Raw genomic sequence first — 27,500 nt, forward strand, 5'->3', positions numbered from 1 at the left:
CAGCTGAAAATACATGTACTACGTTAATACACAGCTGAAAGTACATGTACATGTGCTAAGTTAATACACAGCCTAAAGTACATGTACTAACTATGTCAATACACAGTCGAACGTACATGTACTACGTTTACAGTATTTTTGCTGGCAGTTCATGCTTAATTATCTGCGCTGGCAGTTCATGCTTGAATTATTTGCGCTGGCAGTTCATGCTTGAATTATCTGCACTGGTAGTTCATGCTTGAATATGGGACTTTCGAGATACGGATCCACTCCCGACTTTTATCGCGCGTTGAACGTAATTTGTAGGGCATGTCACTTCCGGATTACAATAACAACTAAGTAAACAAGCATGGAATACTTCAATTTGCTATCAAATTCCTGCCTTTAATTGCTATCTTTGAAAGAATGGAATCACTACAACCATTTATAGGAAAATGCATTTGATTAAATTGCGCGAGTTGGCAAGGGAAGTAAATCTAGGGAGTATTTTGAGGATATCGGTAAATCTTCACGCCTTCAATCCAATGATACGCGTCTAAATGACCTTTTCCCTTCCATCTATTTTACACCCAGGTACTAAGCACCAATAGTGACCTGGATCGTCATCGTGGGACTGCACATAGCTCTTTACGGACCGTCTGCTAGCGCAACACCATTTGCATCGATGTAAACTTTGCCCTACAATTGGTTATTATCACATGACGGTGGTGTATAAAAGTCAAATATAATCAGTCGTTCTGGCACATTCCGAAAGTTTCGTATTATCTGCGCCGGCAGTTCATGCTTGAATTATCTGTGCCGGCAGTTCATGCTTGAATTATCTGTGCCGGCAGTTCATGCTTGAATTATCTGCACCTGCAGGTCATGCTTGAATTATCTGCGCCAGCAGTTCATGCTTGAATTATCTACGCCGGCAGGTCATGCTTGAATTACAACTCTCCAAATATCATGCTTCTACTTACACTTGATGTCTCCAAACTTGTTGCTTCTGGTGACAGTCCTGTTGTTGGTGCCACTAACAACACAGCTGATGTTATTCCCCGAGAAGTCGCGGTGAAATGTGAATTTCCACTGCTGCCTGGAGTAGTAGCTGTTTCCCTGAATGTGGATAAAAACTTCAGCTAAGTGTAAGCATAGGCATATGGCATAATTTTACTTCATTATTTAGATAAATTCATATCCAGTTATGACCAGAGCCAATTTTACACCGTGGCTCCATCCTCTCAGCTCTCAGTCAGCTTTAGAGCAGACCCAGAGCTCCCTTATACAGTCCACTTTGGTTATCCAATCTGCTGGGTTTATTTCTAGCCACACATCTAGCGGTATCTCCAGAGCCACACATCTAGCAGTATCTCCAGAGCCACACATCTAGCGGTATCTCCAGAGCCACACATCTAGCGGTATCTCCATGAATTAAGGGTATATATAGCGAGAGCTAATTTTAGCCACTTTATAATTCCAAGAAAGATAGCTATTACCTCCGATATGGAATAAATATTAGCGATATTCAATTTTAGCAACCTCAACATTATTATCAGGTGGCATATGGTTTTAACATGTTCATGAAAACATTGCCATTGAGTGACATATAGTTCATGAAAACATTGTTATTAGGTGATATTTAACAAGAGGCCCATGGGCCACTTCACTTACCTGAGTCACCTTGGCTCATAGGCAATCAGGTTCAAATTTACTATAATTAAAAAGTACTCTTAACAAATCTAATTTAAGCAATATAATTGCCTGTGCCTTGGTCTTTTTTCAGCGGGCTTATATTTATTGGCTTATCTTAGCGGTTGGATAGCTTGCTGCCAAAAATTCACTTGCCATATATGCACCCAATTGCGACTTCAGTATTTGAAAGAGAGACAACTCTTCCCTGTCCGCCAAAATTTATTCCGCTAAAATTATTAGCATATCTTTGAACCAGCAAATCGCCAAATTTTAGACCCGCGGAAAAAACCCGCTATACGGTAGTTTTAACATGTTCATGAAAACATTGTCATTAGGTGACAATTAGTTTTAACATGTTCATGAAACATTGTCATTAGGTGACAAATAGTTTTAACATGTTCATGAAAACATTGTTATTATATGATATATAGTTTTAACATGTTCATGAAAACATTGCCATTAGGTGACATAGTACCAGAACTCAATTTTGGCTTTCATGTCACAAAATTACTTCATACGATGCTTACTATCAAGGAAAACCAACAACATTTACTAACTACAAAAGCCTGTCAAGCTCACTTTTTAAAGAAGAAAAAATATGGATTTTTGAGTAATAATACAAAACTTTCATACGATAACTTGAAACTTTTGCGTTATAACATAAAGCTTTCACATAATGACACCAGATTTTTGTGAAATGCAAAGCTTAAAGGACAAAGTACGTTTGGGGCCAAATTTGGCCCCGCGTCCAAATTAAATGATATTCCTCAAAATTCTTTCATATGGTGTATACTTCCATAAAATGGTTATGATGTCTTCGTAAAAAACTTTACTTATGTATAATACATATGTAAATACAGTATAGTTTACGATAACGTGCCATTTTGACGTTACTTTATGCGACGTCATGAACAAGAAAGATATGTCATGAACTCAATATGAAAATAATCAAATTGATGTCGCCATATGCTCAAAGTTTTATTAAACAAATGTTCACTATGATTTTTATTTGAAAAGTTTAATTTATTTTTTCCGAAAGTTTTAATCAATTGTAGATGACTCGATGCGGTGGATGCTGTGATTTGAAGGACGACTGCTGTAATTGTATCTAAGAATGGTAGAGCAACCCATATATATTCATTCAATTTTAACATTGTATTTACATTTGCATCCAATTTGCATTGTTTTAATCTAAATTAAATGAATATCATATATGTACGTAGCGCGTGGTTACCTTATGTTATTATTCTTGTGTGTATATGTACACTTTGTTCGTTTTTTTTTTCGAGCGCACTAAATGTTTTCAGCGAAGGAACACACACTAACCAATGCTACATTGGATTGTACATGTAGTAAAAAGAACATGAAATTCATTCAGAATATATGTGAAAAGAAATATTATAAATCGAACTTGAAAAGCTTTTTAAAATTCAACATATGACAATGGGACCGAATGTGAACCTTATAAATGTGATAAGATTTACAAACAATGTGATAAGTTCTACACAAGAGTTGACACTGACACCATGAAAATCCTAACAAAAAATAATCTTGTCGGTATTATATTCAATGTTTCAGCATATGCACTTGCATCTATTAATTACACTCTTTATTTGAAAAAAAATATACAGGCTCCTGACAATTATCTTTATATAACAAATCTTTCAATGCATTAATATTTACGCAAAGGAAAAAAGTTTGAATCATAAATCATATGCATTGTCTCAAACCACGTCCAAAGTCCACATGGGAGAGGATCGTATATTTTGACCCCCCCCCCCCCTTCTACCTTTTGATACATGCCGATTTCGTTGGAGATATGACAGTAGACGGTCGAGTCGCGTTGCGACGAGGGGAAGAGTGCGGGAGGGGTTTGTCCCCTCTTAAAGAGGGTGGGGGTCCGGGGGAAAATCTAAATCAAAATGCAAATTGTTCATTTGAGACAAATAAATGAAAATTTTATGACCAAATCTAGCCACTTTTTCCTGATTCTCTCATCAAACCATCATATTTATGCTTGAATATCATGAAGAATACGTCGACGTGTAGCAAAGTACCGTATTTTGTCGAATATGATATGCACTTTTTTTCAAGGATTTTTGATGTGAGAAAGGGATGCGCATTGGTTACCAAATAGTTTTTTTTCCAGGTGAAACTCGGCGGTTAAGTAATGTTTTACTCGGAGACATATCGTATGCTTTGTTCACGTTGTTCTCCTAATCGATCTCAAGAAAATTACTACAGGACGTAAAATTGTAGAAAATATTATACTTAACAATATGTAAATAATTACATTATTATAAAACAGCCAATTAAGTTTCATTCGATCTTACATTCATATTAGATATTCATCATCGTGCAAAAGTGCCACGATATCATCAGACCGTGACCATGACCGGAACATGTTTTTCGCAGCCATCGTTGTGTGATTTGTCAGACACCTATTCAGGGTACTTTCTGCATGCTGCACGATTTCCATGTATCTGGGAATATGCAATTTTCTTTTGTAGTAAATGACACGCGACTGACGTACTTCATCTATCTAAATGCAGCGAAATTTCGGAGAGTTATGTTTGAATTCTTCATTTCACTAAAGTCTCCAAATAATGGTAGTGTACGATTACAACACATTGAACAATTGTTCAATACTTTTACTTTATTTCTATAACGTCGGCTATTGGAGTTATTTGAAGTTTAAACAAAGAAAATATCGAGTGTTCAAACTTTAATGCTACAAAATATCATGCTTTCTAAAATTAATATATTATTACCGCGCTGTATCCAAATTCCTGTGCTTTGTTGAGAACTTACATTATTTCCACAAAGATTTCTAGTGAAATTGAAATTGAAAAAAGCCCAAGAATACTGCTTGGTTAGAATGTTTACCTTAATCACCGGTAATTATGTACATTGGGAAAAGGAGGATATCAAACAATCATTCCAGTTTTATACAAACGATAATATTGTGTTTTGGTTTAGTCCGCATTACTGCGCACAAATTTCATGCAACTTTAATTCCAGAGGGGAGGGGGTGTCCGGACCTTCACTCTAGATCCGCGCATGATTCGGATATAGTCATTAAGCAGTGTTTTGTGCACATGCCACTAAATGCTAAGTGACCGACGGTGAGTGGGATGGTTAAAGTGTAAATGCAGGAAAAGAAAGTTCTCCTTATGTGTGAAAATCGCGTTCTAATACTTCAACACCAGTTCCACGATTTAATGATGAAAATAGTAACCAATGACTAGCTATCATGTATTTTTAAATAAGACTATGTCACAGAACACGTGCGTCAGTAATCGACAAATATAAGGCGATTCTATAAACAATATAATTATTACAGTGACGTAGCAACAGGAGAATTTGGCCCACACATTCTTTTGTTTTGAGAATGTAGTTTTTCCATAAATTTTACATGCGAATTTTGATTTATCTCCCCCCCCCCCTTTATAGTAGTACTGAATGCTTGCGAAAATTTAAGCATGAAACGATTAGAGTTGTAGATCTGTTGACATTGATTGCAAATGCAGTCAGGGTCGTTCGTTTCTACTAAAAATGTTTCTTAAGAAATGTTTTTTATCTATTTTTTACATGTAATGATCGGGGTTCACCGGGTTTTGTCCTCTTGGAACACACAATACAAGCGTATACTTTATCTTTATCAAATGAGTAATAATTTAGATACATGTATCTAGATACTACATCGTTCATCTATCAACTACCAACATTCACTCTTATAGCAGGGTAGATGCGAATATTTCATTACCATATATATCATGGAGTAACCTCTCCTAAATGAGTTCGACAACTTTGTAATATAAACGACAGATCGGTGAAGTTGGAATTGTTTTGATAGGAAACATGTATGCCATAAAACTACAGGTACTGCAGCATGGAAATAATACACAATATATTGTAATGAATTGATTTTCAAGTGTATATATTTAAAGCCTGTATGTTTGACTTGCTACTAATTCAATTTTTACGGGGGAAATATAACCGAATTTTGCATTCGAACTCTCGCACTATTATGCTCTGGTATAAAGGTACCGATTAAGCTATCGCGCTTTCATTTTCGATATTATTAAACTTTTTATTTTATAAACAAGTGTGTTACATTAATTGCGTTGATATCATTGCGTATCTATATCAAACATAAAACGAGTAAAATTGGAATCGGAAATATCTGTGTCGAAGATTCCAATTCTCTTATAAAATTTAATATGCTGTACATGTGCATATTATTTATTCATTAAAGCAATACAAGCTGTAACTGACGGTAAATATATTGAATAATAAAAGAACAAATATTGAACATATTTGTGATTAAAAACGTACAACTTAATAGAATCAGAGTGAATATGAAGCAATAAACCCGTCAAATCAGCAAAAAATGTCGAGTCACGAATCATTGTCATCCTGTCAGTAATTTCTATTCGTAATCTCCGATGTGCATTGACTTCGAAGGTCACCAGTTCGGAAAAAAGCGAAAGAGAGGCACTGGGCACGTGTCAGATTTGTAAACAATTTAACATGCCAATTTTATAGAAAAATCCACTATCAAAATTTTATTTGAGTTGCACATTTGCGTAATTATTACGTTCTTACACTTATAGTACTTCTTGCCATTCATGAAACGATGTAATATTTTAAACAAACGGAACTTGTAGTTACCCACGTCAGTTTCCATATTTGTATATGACGTCGGTCTCAGCAACCCGATTATGTTCGGCAATCATCGTTCCCATGTCCGTGTATACGACGCAATGGCGGTTTATACAAAACGCGCACTGTAGGATATTCCCTTGTTTATTTTGCTGAATTTTTCTTCAGATCTTCGGGATTATATTAGTTATACCGATAGAAGTTAATTGATGCATAATTGGATAGTTGAACAAATGCCGTCAGTTACAGCTTGTATTGCTTTAAACTTGTATATATGAACACCATCAACGTTGAAATTTGTATAACAGATGAACGCGGGAAATGGTTAAACGTTAAATTTAATAGTCTGCTCATTTAACAACCAAGTCGAAAATTTGCTCATTACTGACTTTCAACATGATTAATTTGTACACAAAACATCTTTGTGGTTGTTGCATGTGCTCTATCTTAAAAACGGTTTCAAAGGCATAAAAAACGGCTAATTTCGGCGATTTCGGTAAATCATGTCAATCGGAGATAAGGAAAATGACGTCACAGAACATATTACGTCACTAATTTCCACACTTATCATCGGGGCCAATGCCCTAGTGCATAATCATAATGATTAAACCAAGTGAAACCACATTTCAAATTTATCCTAATTTTGTGGCGAAATTTGGACCTTAATGTACCTTGCTCTTAGATGAAACACTCTATATCTAAAAGCAGCTAATTAGTTATACATGTACTAGTGTACAATGTGAGAAGGTACAGTACCCGCAACGTTATTCTTGACATTCCTATCGTGCTCTATTGTGCGTGTATCCTATCGTATCGTGCGTGTATCCTATCATATCGTGCGTGTATCCTATCGTATCGTGCGTGTATCCTATCATATCGTGCGTGTATCCTATCGTATTGTGCTTGTATCCTATCCTATCGTGTATCAGGTTTTCCGTTTTCTATTGTGTTTTGCGTTTATCAGGTCTATCGTGTATCGTGTTTTGCATGTATCAGGTTTTCCGTTTATCATGAAAATCGTTTAGCGTGTAGCTTTGGAAACTATCGGGATTGTATATAAAATCTAATGAAAAAGTACGATATTTTCCGAAACCTTTATTCGTTTTGTTAAAGAAGCTATTTTTAGGAATCGAGGAAAGACGGTATATTTGAAGGAGAACATAAAGTTGTCGATTTTAAGGCAGAAGAGCTATTTGTCTTTCCAGAGAGAGTGAAAATTTATCACAATTTAATTCTAAGTAGTCTGGAAAGTAGGCAGTGGTCTGTCGAGCAAACCGAGGACAGTAAATCTGAAAGTTCCTTCATCTGAAGTTCATAAACATTTGTTTGTCTAGAAACAAGTATTTGTAATCAACACTAACAGAAAAATAGGGAGTTCTGATTTGAAAGGAAAAATCAGTAAATTACATTGTTTATCACATACATGTATATTTTAATAATGGTTCTTTTTCTTCCGATTTTTTTTCCACGTGTATGCTACTTATATATCCGTAATGTAGGTATATAATGAACATTGAAATCCTTCAATATTTATCAACATAATGTAATTATGGTGTAGGTATCAAGATTTCGTTCTGTCTAAATCGTTCCTTAATTTACAACATTTCTATCAGGTTTTCTGTTTACCGTGAAGATCGTTTATCGTGTTTTGCGTTTATCAGGTCTATCGTGAACATCGTTTATCAGGTTTTGCGTTTATCAGGCTTATCGTGTATCCTATCGTATCGTGCGGGTATCCTATCCTATCATGCGTGTATCGTGTCCTATCGTTTATCATGTCAAGAATAACATTGCGGGTACTGTAAATAAATTTCTAATATTAAGTTAGTGAGGTTTTACTTTGAGCTTGGCATTTCAATTGTTGAAATATTGAGCTTATAGGTTGTACATACTACTCCCCATGGGCTCAAAATGTATTTGAAACACCAATTTATAATAAATGTCAATTGTTTTATGATAAGTAGTCAGTTAAGTTTGTAGCCTTACATTTTTTCTAGTATTACAATTAGTGGCCTTACATTTTTTCTATTATTACGATTAGTGGCCTTACATTTTTTTTCTATTATTACGATTGGTGGCCTTACATTTAATTTTATTATTACGATTAGTGGCCTTACATTTTTTCTATTATTACGATTGGTGGCCTTACATTTAATTCTATTATTACAATTGGTGGCCTTACATTTAATTCTATTATTACGATTAGTAGCCTTACATATTTGTCTATTATTACAATTGGTGGCCTTACATTTTTTCTATTATTACGATTAGTGGCCTTACATTTAATTCTATTATAGGTGGTGTATCTGGAGTGAACTCTGTGGTGCCATTGTACCAGGTGAAGTTTAATGGGGGATTAGAAAATCCACCGTAACAAACCCACGTCCATTTCCGTCCTTCCGTCTCTGTTGTTGGTTGGGCATAGAGGGACACCCCATCTTCACTTGGTCCATCTACAAATTTAAAATATTTTGTTGATCACGGAAATGCCAACTCTTCAGAATGGATGTAAAAAGATACATGAAATAAGGGGACTGCTCAAGTTGTTCTAAACTTCATCATACAATTGTATTTTATTAATTTTATAATCCCAGCACAACTCTTCTCCAAGATACCTTACATAATAGAATTCAGGAAGAAGTCCTGATGGGGTTCTGGTGTCAAATTAAGTGTCTATTTTCTGCATCTTCTGATTTTCCAATTATTTTTGTATTTCAATCTTCAATGTAAAAGTTCTTTTAATACAAACAGCCAAGCTTTAGAGCACACGGGTGATTAAGAGAACAGCCAAACTTTAGAGCACATGGGTGATTAAGAGAACAGCCAAACTTTAGAGCACACGACTGATTAAGAGAACAGCCAAGCTTTAGAGCACACGGCTGATTAAGAGAACAGCCAAGCTTTAGAGCACACGGCTGATTAAGAGAACAGCCAAGCTTTAGAGCACACAGGTAATTAAGAGGGCAATAATGAATGAGAACTCTCTATCACCGAATTCAAATTATTCATCAACTATGACATCCAAATTTTAACATTGAATGAAACATATCTGAAGTATGATAAAGACTACAGACCAGATTATAGGATTCAAAACTGGATACCGTACAAGTAGCTTAACGAGACACAAATTTAACAATTTTTACATAAATCATGGGTATATATATTTAGCAATAGTGAATTTTAGTGACTTTATAATTCCATGAAAGATAGCCTTTACTTCCGATATGGAATGATTATTACCGATATTAAATTTTAGCAATCTCAACACTGTTGCTAACAATACAAAAATTAAATCCTCGCTAAAATTCTGCCTTATTTGGTACACTCCACTGAAATCAGAGCAGTTGGCAGTAGCACAAACAACTTGAGTCCTACTTGGTCATACAAATTTTAGGGAATACTGGGATTGAATTTGTTTCTTTATCTCTAGGTATCAATTGATTCAACAAGAGCTCCGCAAAGTGTGACCTTATCCTCTTGCAACGAGTGTCAACAAGCTTTTTTCCCTCAAGTCCTGTATTCACCATGATTTTGACCCAAAAGTTAATAGGGCTCTCTCTCTCTCTTAATTACATGTACAAAGCTACTTTTGAATCATCAAATCGATTGAGCATAAAATGTAGCCTGTAGAGATCTAAAAGCTCTGTATGACACACACAATCATAATCCTCACACGCAATCATACTCCTCACACACAATCATACTCCGCACACACAATCATACTCCTCACACACAATCATACTCCTCACACGCAATCATACTCCTCACTTGCAATCATACTCCTCACACACAATCATACTCCTCACTTGCAATCATACTCCTCACACACAATCATACTCCTCACACACACACAAACACACACAATCATACTCCTCACACACAATCATACTCCTCACACACACACACAAACACACACAATCACACACAATCATACTCCTCACACACAATCATACTCCTCACCCACTAACAGGCCTGTCACTATATCCTCTCTCACAATGAACTGTCAATCACACTCCTCACACACTAACAGGCCTGCCACTATATCCTCTCTCACAATGAACTGTCAATCACACTCCTCACACACTAACAGGCCTGCCACTATATCCTCTCTCACAATGAACTGTCAATCACACTTCTCACACACTAACAGGCCTGTCACTATATCCTCTATCACAATGAACTGTCAATCATACTCCTCACACACTAACAGGCCTGTCACTATATCCTCTCTCACAATAAACTGTCAATCACACTCCTCACACACTAACAAGCCTGTCACTATATTCTCTCTCACAATGAACTGTCAATCACACTCCTCACACACTAACAAGCCTGTCACTATATCCTCTCTCACAATGAACTGTCAATCACACTCCTCACACACTAACAGGCCTGTCACTATATCCTCTCTCACAATGAACTGTCAATCACACTCCTCACACACTAACAGGCCTGTCACTATATCCTCTCTCACAATGAACTGTCAATCACACTCCTCACACACTAACAGGCCTGTCACTATATCCTCTCTCACAATGAACTGTCAATCACACTCCTCACACACTAACAGGTCTGTCATTATATCCTCTCTCACAATGAACTGTCCTCATGGGATTAATACCACTCTATCCACATTCAAAACATGGCAAATAGAAATTCTGAATATTTGATTGCCCCCAAGAGGCTTATTTTCAATTACAATCATACAATGTCTACATTAACTGAGAAACAGACTGATTCCAGAATAATGCCAATAAATTTGTTGCTCAGAGACAGCGAAATCTCACATCCTCAGTAATGTGATATTTTTAAGCACATTGTACACTTTTCTTGAAAAAAAAAAAGTACTTCACAAGGTGAGAACATCATATACTGATATCCGACATCAACAGTATTGTAACTTACAGAAAACGGTAAACCTCTGTCCTTGGTAAAAATTTGTCGAGTTTACAACACCAAAGCAAAATATGGAATTGCCATTCATTCCTCCTTCAATGGTAATGGGTGGGGCCTCCACAATTGTAGTGTAAGTTTCTGTAACGTTATCATACTCTTCTGTTGTTGTGTGTAAGGACGCATTGTTGATGATGCTAGATAAACTTGGATTAGGCGCTGGAAAATTGAAAAGTCTTACAAACGTAGGCTTGTAGCGAGTTCCTCTTACAGTACACCTAATAGTGACCTTGTCATTTTCTTCCACAGTTCCAATTCCATCCAGAGTCACGTTGATCACATCAGCTGAAAAAATCAAAGTACTGAAAATACTGAAAAGCGCTATAGCTGACTTCATGAATTCTGTCTGTTAATGATTATCAGCTGAAAAACAGACAAGATCTTTTACTGACCATAGAAGCAATGAAAACTTGTAAAAGTGGGATATCTCAAATCATGATTGACTGGTTGTATATCTCATATGGCAATTGCTATGGTTACTTGGTTAAACACCAAAATCTATTGTCAACATCCACAGTATTTACCTGTTAGATTATCAATCAGATGACACCTGTCATATTTACTTACACATATTGCAAGTGACAATGTTTTTCAAAGTTTCTTGTCAAGTTCAACCACTTCCATCACATGTCCTAGATTTAAAAGGTATAACAATTGCATAAACTTTTACTGAACTCAACAACTTGCACAAATTTAAAACAAAATCTTACCTGCAAGACGTATGGTAGCTGTGGCTTCCAAATTGTAGCCTGTCGCATTGGTAGCTTTACATTTCACAATCTGTCCGTCATCACTTTTCGTTGCAATTTTCGTTAATGACACAGTGAAGGTCCCATTGTTACTTTCCGTGTTGTTATAAGTAACTGTGGAATATTCCAATGTCACTGATTCAAGGTCACTCTTGCAGGTCAAGGTCAGATTTTCTCCCTCCTTTGCATTCACTTGTCTGGAAGCAGCAACACCATAAGTTATCTCCACAGCTTCAACTACTTCCAATGTTGATTCAGCTTTAAGAAAAACCAGTATTTGCATTTGAAATTGAAACGTCACATACATACACAAAACACCTCTAACCTCACGTGATCTGTGTACTCACATTAACTAAGCCAAATTGTACGTCATTTCTTAATTCACATGTACATGTAGTTTAAAACCTTATATTATTTAAGAAATAAAGTTCGCGTTTTCATGTATGTTGCAGAATAACTTCTGAAGTCGAGAAATGTTCTTTTGAAATAGTAGAGCTGAGGCGTTAGGCTTTTATAATTCAAACAACATTTCAATGCCGTGGAGGTTATCCTGCATCATCCATGAAAACGTGAACTTTCTTTCTATTCATAGACTACTACAAATCAGAAATATACAGCTGATTGTTTACCTTTATACAACTACGAATTAATAAGTCACCATGACGTTATGGAAGTTTCCAAAACCGAACTCGATCGCCTACATATTTTTGCTGATGAAAAAGGTGAAATGGTAGGGTATATAAGATCTATTTTGAATAAGAGGCCCATGGGCCACATCGCTCAATTGAGTCAACCTGGCCCATATTTAAAGATTTTCCCTATATATAATTGCATGTAGACACGTAAAACTTTTATCCCTATTGTGGCCCCAACCTACCCATGGGTCAAGAATTACTTTCCCGTTGCCTGGTGCAAGTGCAATGTCGTCTTGGGAAACAGACCTAGAGTGATAAGATTACCCGCATCAAAACCAATCCGGATAACCCGCAGAATTCTGGAATGACTTCTGGCACTTAACGGTGTATGAATGTGATTAATTTGTTTCTAGTTGTGATTAAATGACTTGATATTTCAGGAGAATAATAAAATTTACAAACTGTACCCCCGGGAGCCATGATTTTTACAAACTTAAATTTGCACAAGAGATTATTTTTATGGAAAAACAAATGTCTCCCCAGCTCCCAAAATTGGTAATGCTCCAAATGAAACTTCCCCCCTTTGATGAACTGCATGGTATGGAGGAGAAAACATGGGCAGGAACATAAACAATATGAACTCCGATAAGCCACATAAGAGAACTGTTCAAAAACTATTTTACACCCTCCACCCCTTAGATCCACTATAACTTTAAGGACAACAATTGGATCCTCCCTTCCCCGCAAAATGCACATTTACAAATGGCATTGAAGCATCATACAAAATTTCAAGTCTATCGGATAAGCCATATACAATGTAGGAGAAAAAGTGTTCACAAGCTACTTTACATCCTTCCCCCCTATAAGATCCACTATAACGTTTAGGAAAATAATTGGATCCTCTTGTATCGATAATATGAAGCATTGTAAAAAGTTTCAAATCTATCCAATAATCCATACACAGTACAGCCATCACGGTTCCCTTATCTACCGCGTCGGAAAGTTAATCCTTTCCGCATTACACCGTCACGGTTTTTCATAGCGGGGCTTCGCGTGACCACGTTTATACTACCTGTATTTGCACAGTTGATAACAGATCTGAATACTGTATCTTGTATCCAATGACAATTACTTCCAATGGATAGAATCAATTGAAAAGTACAATTTAAATCTTATGCATGTATGTTTGTGAATTAAAATTTTCGCAGTATTTCAGAACGAATATATACGTGCATTATCCGTATAATCGACAATGTAAAACACAATTTACTTAAGAGATTTTGGTTTCGTATTGTCAGTGATGATCACGGGAAAGTTAATCGGTATTTATAAACATCGTTTTTTATTAATTTGAAACTAGAGTTTAGAAAATATTAGATAACATGTCGAAGAGATCTATACCTTGACAGTTCTGTCTTTCCTGTCAGATCATGGCTTACAGTGTAGTTTTCTAGTCAACTGAGATTAAACATGCAAATTGCACATGCATGGACAAGTATCTGTCTTTTTTATACATTTCATTTAATTGGATTTCAAAATATAAAAAAAAATAAAAGAAATAATTCATTTGCATCAATTTTAAGAAAAATCAGTATCTCATATTACAGTATTTAATGAATGTGTTAATGATTAAAATAAATCTAAAACCCAATTCTGAAGCTTATTATAATAGATATTCCCTTGATAATCATCGCACGAAAAGGCATGATAAGATAAAATAAAAATACTTCTATTGTAAAATAATAATTGGGCATTGAAATGCATGTACGATCATGTTTTATTCGTTGGAAAGCGAAACCATGGCGAATACATTAAACGGGGACTAAAATTGATGGGGCATGTTTCTTTGTTTTATACATGTATTGTATATCTTTTTATTGAGTATTGAAATTTTAAAATAAGATCATTGATCTTAACAAAATCTCAGTCTTCAATGATACATGTGTACATGTATTTGATGAATTGAGAAAGTCGTTTGTAAAATGAAACGTAAATTTAAATTCTACTTGAATCTTCTCGTTTTTGTGATAAATTTAATATTAGAATTTTCTTAGTCATCTTGTTATGTTGTAAATAGTGTGGATCTATGGTTGCGTAATACTTCCTGTCTACCCGAGGATCCGAGTTTTGAAATACTCGTGCACGGGTTTTATGAGGAAAAGTCCCTTTGAAGCAGTATGGCTTCTCTGCGAACATCACCTAAAGAGTGGTCAGATGAAGGTTGCAGGGAGACACCCCCTTTCATTATCATTGTAAGAATATTGAAAGTTAAGCTTGACACATTCTTGTTAGGCCAAGTAAAATTAATTAGTAAATTACCATTCCCGCCCGCCCCTCGAAAATCGCCCCGCCCCGATTTTTTTATTTTTCAAAATTACGATTTCCGGATATTTTTATGTCCGGTCCGGTATCGTAAACGTACTTTGTTTCACTTTGCCTTTCAGAAACCCAAATACACATGTAATTATGATTTATAAAGCCTTTTCTCAATGAAAGAAGGCATTTTCGAGGTCAAGAATACCATGGCGAAAAATAAAAAATAAAATCCTCCCACCCGCCCCATTTTTTTGTGAAGTTTGAATGATAATCTACTAATTAATTTTACTTGGCCTTACATATCTTTTTATTTGTTAGAAATGGCAAATACATAGCTTTTTCTTTTAGTTATGCAAAATATTAAATTTATGATCATATTTGATGAATTAATGAATTCACTTGCGAAAAAATCCCCAAATATTCAATTTATATTCATTATGCATATCATTTCATTCTTTGGAAATTGTACATCTCACTGGTACATTATGTACATGTAAATGTAATCTAATAAAATGTTAGATTTTAACTGTCTGTGACTGACTTTCTTTGTCTCGCTAATCTGTTGTGCAGTGTGATCTTGAGCTTACCTAATACAACTTCTCGTTTACCTGTGTGTCCGAGTTTTGACATACTATCAGTTTTGAAGAGAGTCCCTTTGCAAACATGCAGCCTCTCTCTCTCTCTTTTTCTTTCTCTCTCTCCTGATGGATTTACCCAGCCTCCCAGTTGTTAAGGTCTTGAAATTTAATTAGCACAAATAAATTCTTTTTTTGGGGGGGCATAAACTTATGTAATGAGTTGATTATCAAAATGTAGATGCTACCATATTTACAACCAAGTGAGTGGTGCAGGTTGATGTTTATATAGCAATCACTGACTGCTTGTTTTCCCAATAATCTGGAGTATAAGGAATCTGTCTGCAAATATTGATATATACATGCATGTAGTATTGTAAACCTAATTTATTCGATATCAATAAAATCTTTTTTTTCTTGTATTATCAGTATTGAAATTTAAAGTTTGAAATTCAAATAAATTCTTAAAGAAAGTATATAATTTTACACATATATTTTCTTAAACTTTACAAAAAGAACATTTTTTAAAGATTTATATAAAAATGATTTTTTAAAAAAAAATTTCCTATGAACTGTGACCTTTTGTTCCAATTTTACATAATTTATAATCGTGAGTTTTTGTCCAGTCATTTTATCGGTGATTTTTTTTGTCCTGTGATTTTTTGTCCTACAATCCCTGAAAATCACCAAGAAACAATGCATGCATGGTAACAGACCCAATTTTTTTTAATGGAGAAGTAGGCATTGTCTTTTCAGCATAGGTGTTATTTACCTGGAGTTCCCAAGGTGGGGCCCAGGCTAATCTGTATACACAAGTAGTGTCAGTTACTGAAATACACAGGAAATTGGGGTCCAGGGGGACCTCTAATTAGGCAACACCAGGATTTTGTAGCATTAGATAATCAAAATCAATATTGAGATAGCAACCTAATTCAAACACACAACGAAATTAATACATGTTGATTTTAATTTCATACAAATTAATACTTTTATTGACTTATTTGAAAACAAGTTATGTTGGAATTAACCAAATATTCAGGACTGAAATATGTCTAATCAAATTCTGCGACATAATTACACGAGATCGTACCATTTGTACGCAAATATTCAAAATGTCTACCCCCCCCCCCCCCCCCCCGACTATTGACTGGATATTGATTTTTAAAATGTCATGTAAAATGTTTCACTCAGTCCATATCAAATATTTGTTTTGGAAGGTCCATTCCGACTACCCGTGGGCTGCATTAGGATAAGTACTACATGGATACATTTAATTATTTTGTAATGCAGTAAGATGTTAAGGTGTTGTACTGTAATTGTATATGTGTGAATGTGGGTAGGTGGGGATATGTGTATAGGAGGAAGTGTGTCCCCATGGCCGAACAGGGTTCTAGATCTATCAATGCTCTCTCTCTCTCTCTCTCTCTCTCTCTCTCAATAAGAATGTTTTGTGTTAAATTAACCTCACACGAAAATATGTACTTTGTTTAATATAAATGTAGTAATAAATTACACGAAATTCACGGTGTAATTCGTTGTGCCTTTTTAAAACTACCCAATCCTTGATGACTTTAAAATAATCATCTTCCTTGTGTAAAATCAGTAATTTTGATAGATGAATTAACAATACATTGAATAAACGAAAATAGCAAAGAAAAAACCAGCAACAACAAACAAAAACATGATGAATAAATCCGTAATGGAATACTTGATTTTAAAAACAGAAAAAACTCGTAAGCCGAATTTTCAAACATTTAAAAATAAAATCGGGGAAGATAACTCGTATTTGTTTACGGTACAAAACTGATCAATTTTTTAAACAAATGTTACCGCGACGGGCACAGGTAACTGATAGTCATCCCGCGATGAGAACGCGGTTTACCTGAGTTACCTATAGATTACCGCATTAGATTTTTCCCATCGTGGGAATGCGGAAAACAAGAAATCTGCGTTGCCCGTACTGTAGCAGAAGTGTTCACAAGCTATTTTACACCCTCAACCCCTCTTAGAGACACTATAACTTTTAGGAAAACAAATGGATCCTCCTGTCCTGACAATATGCACATCTACAAATGGTAATGAAGATTTGTACAAAGTTCAAGTCTATTCGATAAGCCATACAGAAGGAGAATCGTTCACAAGATTTGTGACAAACAGACAGACACAGAAAGACGGACGGACTGAAAGTACAAAAAACAATATGTCTCCCCCTGAAAGAGGGGAGACATAACTTTGCCAGGAAGCTTTCATATAAATGTAAATGTAAACTTTTCTGACCCTGTGGTTCTTGAGAAGATTTTTAAAGAGTTTCCCTATATGTTTGTATGTAAAACTTTGATCCCCTATTGTGACACCACCCCCCCCACCTCCCCCCCCCCCCCACCTCCCCCCCCCAAGGCCATGATTTTAACAAACTTAATCTGCACTAGTCTCCCAAACAAAGTACTGGTTGTATAAAAGCGAGCTTTTTCTGAGTACTATAATTTTCCTCCCTTGATAAAATCCACACCAATTTAACTTCATTTCAAAATTCTAGATCACAAAGGCTTGAATTTTGAAATTTAAAAAAAAACAAACCTTTATTTCCTTCAGTAAAACTGGTCTCACTTAACCTTGATCTAGTTTGTAGGTTCCAACATCCTCTTATCATTTTTGATTATCCCATGTCTCTATCAGTCCTGATTCTAACATTATAAAGTTTTCATAATCAAGGTCAATGGGGATACTAGCTTGTAAGTCACTACACCCTTTTATCATTTCTGAAGATTCCATGTCCCTATCAGTCCCAATTCTAAAGTTATACCAGACTTTTGTTTAGGATCAGAGGTCAAGGTCACTAGAGTCACTTGACCTTGATACCAATTTGTAGATCCCATCAACCTTTCAGTATTTCTGAATATTCCATCTCTTTATCAAACCTAGTTCTTAAGTAATACCAAGTTTATGATCTAAGGTCAGAGGTCAAGGTCACTGGAGTCACTTGACCTTGATACTGATTTGTAGATCTCATCATCCTTTTATCATTTCTGAAGATCCCATATCTCTATCACACCTCATTCTTAAGTTAAATACCAATTCTTGTGTTTTAAAGTCAGAGGTCAAGGTCACTGTAGTCACTTGACCTTGATATTAATTTGTAGATCTTATCATCTTCTTATCATTTTTGGAGGTTCAATATCTCTATAAACCCCGAGGGCCACGATTTTAACAAACTTGAATCTGCACTATGTCAGGAAGCTTTCATGTAAATTTCAGCTTTTCCGACCCAGTGGTTCTTGAGCAAAAGATTTTTAAATGACCCCACCCTATTTTTGCATTTTTGTGATTATCTCCCCTTTGAAAGGGACATGGCCCTTCATTTGAAAACATTTGAAAGCCCTTCACCCAAGGATGATTTTGGCCAAGTTTGGTTGAAATTGGCCCAGTGGTTCTGGAGAAGAAGTCAAAAATGTAAAACGTTTACAGACGGACAGACAATGGACAACAGACGATCAGAAAAGCTCACTCAGGTGAGCTAAAAACTAACTTTTCCACCATGACATCAAGTCCACAACACATTTATTTATTTTAAACCATAACAATTTGACCCCACAAAAATAAAAAAAAAAATTTCAACATTATTAACAGTGTTTCTAACCTGTAGTCTGTCCAATCAGCACCACAAATGCAGCCAAACAAAAACTTCTCATGTACGCCATTTATCACCAACAGTTCTGACCTGCAACAATTTATAGGAAATAAAGACAGGATTCTAGTAAAGGAAATCAGGGATTACAAGTGGTTGATCGATCTGTAAAGGAAATCAGTGATTACAAGTGGTTGAAAGATCTGCAAATTCTATTGGTTAATTTGAGTATATCCTATTCTTGAAGTGTACACTATGGTATAAATGTATATGTACTGATTATATAAGAAAATCAGTACAAAACACAAAGTGCAAATGACTGTATCAAATAACAAGAGGCCCATGGGTCATATCACTTACCTGAACAGCAGTTCCTAACAACAAACAAGCTTGAGCAAAATATCATCATACAGGTAGCTTGGTTCAGAATTTTTTTTTCAAAGGTAACGACTTAAAAATTCATTAATTATCAAACCCGATTACAAATTCATCAATTATCATATGCCCTTGTAGATGGCTATGGCCTTTCATATCAACAAATTACATCTAAAAATTAAATGCTCTGTGTTAACGTAGTTCCACCCTCCTGTGAGGTCATAAGATTTCGCAAAGTCAAAGATTTATTAAGATTTGTGCATGACAGGAACATGGATTTTGTTGGAGTCTTTTTCAATAGTTATTGTAAAAAATCTTGTTAACCATAGAATATTTCAAAAGTCTAAGTTTAATATATATGAATAATCAATTAAATATGTTTGAAAATATTGAATCCAAGGCCAATAACATTGTTTTCAATGCATCCTTTATCAAGTCCATTATGTGATAGATTTCCTTTATTTTTCACAAACATTTTGCATATTTTTAAAGAAACAGTTCAATGAAATTGTTATGAATATATCGTTTTAACCAGTTTTTGTGAAATTTTGATAATGCTGTTTAAGGCATCAAAATTTCACAAAGATAAAATAGCAGAGCTCCAGATAATATTTCACCACAAAGAGTATTTACTCCCTGATTTTCAGATCAATGAGTATTTTGCTTTTCAGAAAAATTCAAAAGTGTATTTTGTTAATTTACAGATTATCTTTGCTCTTTTGCACAGAAGATGTCACCAGATAAACGATACTTCTTGCTCCTGCTATTTACGGGGAAAATCCTTTGCAGTTCTTTTTATTAAAACTATTCATTGTCATTGGGAATTTGATACTTATCATTGATGCATTAAATCAGAATATGTCAGACACTCATGCAGTCACATGATTATGATCCAATTCTGTATATCATTCGTCCACGATTGATAATACAAGGCTTTTTTTCTTTAAGAAAGAAAGTATAACAAGTAGGCTTATATAATAGTGTTTTGAGTTAACTCTTCCAATTTTTCAAAATTGTGATTGTCATCAAAAAACGTATTTCATAGCGCTAAATATCATGTATGATCAAGCCCTGGGCTAACCTCAATTCATATGAATAGATAATTCATATATCATACATGTATCACAAATATGCGGATTAATAGGTATTACTTTGGGAGTGTAAAGTGTATTTACATTCGCTAATGCGTAATTGTATACATGATTTTCAACTTAAATGCATATTTGGTCAAATTTAATGAGTATTTACGCTGATACGCACTTTATCTGGAGCTCTGAAATAGTATTCATAACAATTTCATGAAACTTTCTTTAAAAAATATACAAAATGTATATATCAACATGTAAAACTTTTGACCCCCTTATGTGCATGGTCCCATCCTACTCTTCGGGGCCATGACCTGAAGAAATCGGAATCTACTCTAAATTAGGAAGCTTTAAATCACTACTCATATGGCTCAGTGGTTCTTGAAAAGAAAATCTTTTAAAAGATTTTCCCAATATATTGCGTATGTAAAATTTGATCCCTAAGTATTGTGGCCCAATCCTACCCCTAGGGGTCATGATTTTGAGTCTCCATTATGTCAGGAAGCTTTCATGTAAATTTGTACTTTCCTCAGGCCCAGTGGTTCTTGAGAAGAAGATTTTCAAAGATTTCCCCTATATATATTCTCATTTAAAACTTTGATCCCCTATTGTGACTCCATCCTACCCGCAGGGGTCATAATTTGAACAAACTTGAATCTGCACTATGACAGAAAGCTATCATGTAAATTTCAGCTCTTCTGGCCCAGTGATTCTTGAGAAGAAGATTTTTAAATGAACCCACCCTATTTTGCATTTTTGTAATTATCTCCCCTTTTAAGGGGACATGGCCCTTCATTTGACCAAACGTTAAAACCCCTCATCAAAGGATGCTTTTCACCAAGTTTGGTTGAAATTGACCCTGTGGTTCTGGAGAAGAAGTCAAAAATGTGAAGTTTACAGACGGACAGAAAGACAATGGACAACAGACGATCAGAAAAGCTCAAGTTCAGCTCAGGTAAGCTAAAATGTTTACAGATGGACGGACAGAAAGACGATGGACAACAGGCGATCAGCAGAGCTCACTTGAGCTTTCAGAACAAGTGAGCTTTTCTCAAACTTGTGTCATTGGTGCTTACCGTTGTGCTTTATAATACCAATACTACATACAGTATAATCATAGGTAGTTTTAGCATGTTTAGTAGTTAGTATGATTTGAAAAATAAGAGAACTCATTAATCTATTTATCATTAACTTTATCCTCCTTACTCTACATAAATCATGATTGTACTAAAGATGCAAAAATACATTCAAATACATACCCTAAACATAGAATTTTGCTTTTCCAAAAACTGTTTTCATTTATAATTTTTTAAAGTCATATATACAGTAAGACACATGGTAAATAGATATTGATTTCAGAAGCTGATTACTTTTAGCCTAAAGTCAGAGAAGAACTGTAGAATTATTGATACGATGAGGACATACATGTGTCAGGTAAATTCAGCCCTACCTGATTCACCATTTAGTTAATTGACAACAGCTATACACTTATACCCACTGAAGGGATCAATAGCAGCATCAGGATGAGGTCAATAGGTGAACTGTGCCCTATGGTGAATTGGCGATAGGGAGAGCTGGTTCCACCAGGCTATAAATCTACACAAGGACAAACAAACCAAGTACACTGTCTTATCAGTTTCCTGTATCCTTTTCAATTCTCTCTCCATAGAACAGTGACAACATCCTACACCTCAGTTCATCTCTATCATTGTACATGTACTATTACAATTCATAACACTCCATAAACATAGTCTGTTGAACATGAAGGGCTCATATTCACTATCAATGCAACTTTTAAATGTGCTTTCTTATCAATTACCTGTGAAATAATTGTGTCAACTCCCCCAAAAAAATGAATCTAGGGTCAGTTGGGTTAGAGGATCAATCCAGGTCAGATCTTAATCTGAAGTCTGGCGGGAAACTCATCCATGTACCGAATGTCGCTCCTCTACATCAGTCCTGGACAATTCCAGTCTATTTAGACTGGGACAATTCGTAATGGAGAAGTCCCCCCCCCCCCCTCCTCCCTCCCCGTACTGAATATAGTACAGTGCTGTTTAAAAGTCAGTAATCCCAAAGGTTAATAAGCTCTATCATCATGCAGGGATTTATCAGTCTTATTATGGTAAATGCCATGATTCTTAAATTAGAAAAATTTCATCAACAATTTGATAAAATTAGGAACAAAAGAATGAAGTTATGCATAATTTGTTGATTTTATGTTGATTTCTATGGTATTGCAATAAATTCATAGTATCATAAGCCTGAAATCAAAAACAGAGTTTTTATCCAGCAAGTCACGTCCCTTTGTGGGGTCAGCCAAAGGTCAATCAGTCAAAAGCCATTTTCCTATCCAGGTTACTACAGTGAATCATAGCTAATTATTAAGTTTTCATACAAGTTTATGGGTTGCCGCAACCTGGGGCATTATTGTAGCTGACAAAGCTACAGATCAGAAAATTACAAACGCCAACATAGGGAAATACGATTTTTCACTGGGAGATGACAGACAAGGAACGTAACTTCATGAAGTGTTGATGCATGTATATCGAGTTTCATATCTAATTCTTAAGAGGTTTTAAAACAAACAAAAACTGGGGAAAAAAGTAACTTATTTCTTTTTGTATTGGCCTATTTCTTTTTTAATTGGGAATGACAGGGCCTGAGAATGGGACGCGCAATTCGTAAAATGGTGCAGTACAATAATGATGTGATGCGACATGTGGTGCTTTATTACCAAATATATCTAGAATCGCGCACAAGCATCGTTTTATAGTTTGTTATTGGTGATATCTAGGGGTGTGTATTGCTCAAGATTTTCCGATACGATACAATATTTTCTGATGCGATATCCGATATATTGGATTTACAATGTAGTTAAGCATTTTCTGAAGTAATATATCAAAATAAAAAAAATGAAGTGGTTTAATATCTTTTATTTCATAACAAAACAATGACAACTAGAACTGTCCTAATGGGACTAATACCCCCCGCGGGGAATATAAGATGATGGGAAATATTTAATGCAAGCACATTGGATATTTTCACATTATCTACAGGGCAATCAATGTGAATGCAGAAGTGTATATTCTACAGTACAGTAGTACATGAAATATTAAAAATATGCTTAATATAAACAATGAATACTATTTGGCACATTTTAGGCTGTATGATTGCAAATTCCTGGTCAACTCTTCTAGTCTTTAGTTTATATTCACTTTGTTAAAGATCATTATGTTATGCCAACTTTACTTTGTCATTGATTTTGTCAGTAAATAAATGACATTTGCTCAAGTATTGGTATTATTGTAATCTTTTTCATTGGTATAACAACTCTAAGTAGCTGCAATATAAAGGCAGTTTACTATGAATCCCATTGCCAGGGATAGTTGAGATTATAAATACTATCTGACAAATAAGTATTCAACACACATGAGCCACTTTATGTTTTACCGAGAAGTCACAAGATTGCAGATACAGTATGTGGATGCCAAACCAGAAAATATCCGTAACTTCCATAACTGCATGTTAAAATATTTCAATGAAAATAGAAGATGCACAACTACATTATATATATAAGATGAGAATAAAGTTTGAATCAAATCTGTTCAACGGTATGAGAATTAAACTCTGGACAAAGTGTGCAACCCCCAAAATGAAAAGAAAATGTGCGTAACTTCTATAACTGTTAAAATATTTCAATGAAAATAGGAGATGCACAACTACATAATATACTGAAGATGTGCTTAAAGTTTGAATGAAATATGTCCAGCGGAATTAGAAATAAACTTCGGACAAATTGTGTCTACGGACAAACAAAGTGATTCCAGTATACCCCCCCCCAAACTTCGTTTGCGGGGGGGGGGGGGGGGGGGGGGGGGGGGGGTATAATTAAAGTATGGAAACACCAATGTCACAATGTAAAAGTGGGTATTAAAGTCTGAGGAATCGTGTTCCTGTTAGAAGCCATTTTAAAATTTAATTATGAACTTCGATCCCGACTATTAAAAGGGCTATTTTAAAACCCGACATCATATCGTATCATCAAAACACCGTATCGTATATCGCTGGACAGGCGTATACCGGTACATTTCGATATATCGATATATTGATTCAACCCTAGTGATATCGGCACCTTTCCTCAACAGAAAATAAAAACTTCCCGAATGACGTCAGTCAACATGCCAACACGGCCAGCAGATGCAACATATATCATACACGTACATTATAATTGTCTACGTATGGTGAGTCAGGTACAGGTCCCAAGGAAGGTTGATTGCTAAGCGTTTTATGTTGTTTCAGCAATATTTCAGCAGCTATGATGAAGGTACAGTCAATGTTCACGAAGTTACAGTTAATAGAGATGTAGGAAAAGTGACGTGGAGTCGACAAGAAAAAAATAAAGTTCGATGAATGGTTTATAATAATGAAACACAGAACATGTTCTGTACATTTAAAACAAAATAAACTGAGAATATGTTTACATAAGGATGTGCCACTTTCAAGATATCTTGTTATTAATAAGAATCCATTCAAGTATATTTTGTTTTATTTGCTTCAATTTCATCAGAAATATGGCATGATGATTTTAATCATTTACAGCAACATTAACGAAATGTACTGATCATTTAAAATTGCTAATTTTAGAAATGGCCCCAGTGTTACACTCTGCCACATAAATTTAAAATGGCCCATGACCACTTTATCATGACTGGGGCCATATTAGCCCCAACAGTTATTTATCCTTCCCAGGCCCTGGGAATGGGCCTTATATTGGCTACTTAGATGGTATTGATAAATCTATGATAATACACTTTGCAAGTAAGATGAATTACTAAAATCAAAATGTAATATGTTGACGGTGCTACCGTTCGAGCGAGTGCAGCTTTATGTATGTACATATTTTGTAATGTTCATGCTTTGATCAGGTTCAATTTAAACAATATCTATTTGCCAAATACTCATTACATGTATACATGAATATGATTGAAATATTTTTATGCTATATATACATTTTATTTCTGCTGCCTTCACTGCGACTTGCTTAACCTTTGATGCACGACCTGTTCTGAACTGGATACTCCAAGCCTTTACTTTCCTTTTTTCTACTCTCAATCTTTTCAAGTTACTAATTGTATGATAAAAATGCCCAAACCTTTCAAGTTTGTAAAACTATTGTAACAGGACTGTCTAAGGGTTAGTCCCATACAAGATTTAACCTCCGAGTCCAATATGAAGGATGAAGAGATTTCCAGTGTTTTAAATGATTTATATAGTATAAATATATTAAGTTATAGACAAATTATAAATATAAACAAGAAAGCTTGAGAGGGAGTGTGACTTTCAAATAATTACTGTAATTTTGCCCCTGCCCCGAAATGCTGCTTATCAATAATCAATCAAATTTTTTGTCTCTCTGTCTCTGTGTCTAACGTTCTTTATATACTAATCTAAAACCCGACCGCGGTCCGAAACCTGGCTGCGCCCAACTCGGACGGGCTCTAAGCTAAGGGAGTTAACTCTAAATAAAACAAAGACTAATAATGGAAAGTACCTAACACTAAAAATACATATCAAGCAAAATATATACAAAACCATCACACCATGTTAAAACAGCACTGCCTTTGAGCACAAAACACATTTCAATATAAGGAAATTTTTTAAAATAAATTGATAAATTCAACTATTGGGTATGTATATGCGCGGCTCTAATAATGCAAACCACGATGACCCCCCCCCCCCCCCCCCGAGAACCTATCTAATTAAAACAAAAACAAACAAAATTCATATGACAATCCCCTTGTAGCAATGGTATGTTCCAAAAGAGAAAATTAGAACAATTTTTATAATATTGCACATAATCCTAGTTGTAACACAATGATGAAATATTTTAGCATTCACATATAATCATTGAATAAAATAGCAACATCATTGATTTAAGATTAATTCACAAAACTAGAATTAATTAATGATTTTTCAGTCGTTAATTATAATAGCAACTGGCATGGTTGGTTATCATGGGGGAGTGGGGGGGGGGGGGGTCATCGTGGTTTGCATTATTGGACATGTTAAAAGGAAATGGATTTAAGCACTTATTATTCTTAGTCGTTGGAAAAAACTTAAAGATTTTAAAAAAATGTTTTCAATCCGACCAAATTCCATCGATTTTTTTGGTAATTTTTTAAATAGTACTAATTCAATACCTGTGATACCTCACATATTCTAACAATTTTTAAAAAAGTTAGTCTCCCTTTTTTCTTGTTAGAATAATAAATTCCTATTGAGAATTTAGTATTTTAATCAGATTTGTGGTTTGCAGTCGATTATACACAATTTGTATTCGATGCCATATTACGTATGCCTAATAATTACGTATATTCAATACTGTCCCGGTAGTACATGTATGACTTTTACAAATGGAAATAACAAGTACCGGTACGTATTTAGATATGTCACTGTCAGTCTTATTATGATGTGCGTCAAAACATAGACGTGACATCACACATCATCTTAACCTGCCTTTCATAAACATGGCACTTCGTTAAAACATTTCACCTAATGGTGCACTGAATTTTGGAGCTAGGAGGCCACAAGATTAGGATGATAATCCATGGAAGTTCACAATCATATTCCAGGGTGTGAGATCTTAGCCATTTTTAACATGGGACTTCTGGGATTGGCGTCAAAAAATGTTCCTTGTTAGAGGTTTAGATTTAGCTCGGATTATTTCCAGCGCTCTAGTCATTTGAGCTCGCAGTACGAGCCAGCACTTTGCGCTGACTCGCTATTATTTGTGCAGCAAATATTTTTAATTCACCATGATCCCTGGTGATGCGAACGATTTAAAC

General features: G+C 35.1%; 1 protein-coding gene across 3 annotated transcripts in view; it reads right to left on the minus strand.

Annotated features, from left to right (window-relative positions):
- LOC125678431 (B-cell receptor CD22-like) overlaps nucleotides 1–27,500 on the minus strand; it is a 55,376-nt gene that overhangs the window by 27,242 nt on the left and 634 nt on the right. For 2 of the 3 annotated variants that reach the window (XM_048916877.2, XM_048916876.2), the window contains exons 2-6: nucleotides 19,205–19,285; nucleotides 12,003–12,299; nucleotides 11,245–11,577; nucleotides 8,620–8,792; nucleotides 963–1,098 (exon numbers count right to left, since the gene is read on the minus strand). In XM_048916877.2, the coding sequence (XP_048772834.2) occupies nucleotides 963–1,098; nucleotides 8,620–8,792; nucleotides 11,245–11,577; nucleotides 12,003–12,299; nucleotides 19,205–19,265 (1,000 nt within the window). In that variant the 5' untranslated portion in view covers nucleotides 19,266–19,285. Of the gene's footprint in view, nucleotides 1–962; nucleotides 1,099–8,619; nucleotides 8,793–11,244; nucleotides 11,578–12,002; nucleotides 12,300–19,204; nucleotides 19,286–22,077; nucleotides 22,462–27,500 lie in introns of those variants that run through there. The other variant, XM_056155510.1, reaches the window with a different exon arrangement.

This window comes from Ostrea edulis, chromosome 2 (assembly GCF_947568905.1).
Source record: "Ostrea edulis chromosome 2, xbOstEdul1.1, whole genome shotgun sequence".
Classification (NCBI taxonomy): domain Eukaryota; kingdom Metazoa; phylum Mollusca; class Bivalvia; order Ostreida; family Ostreidae; genus Ostrea; species Ostrea edulis.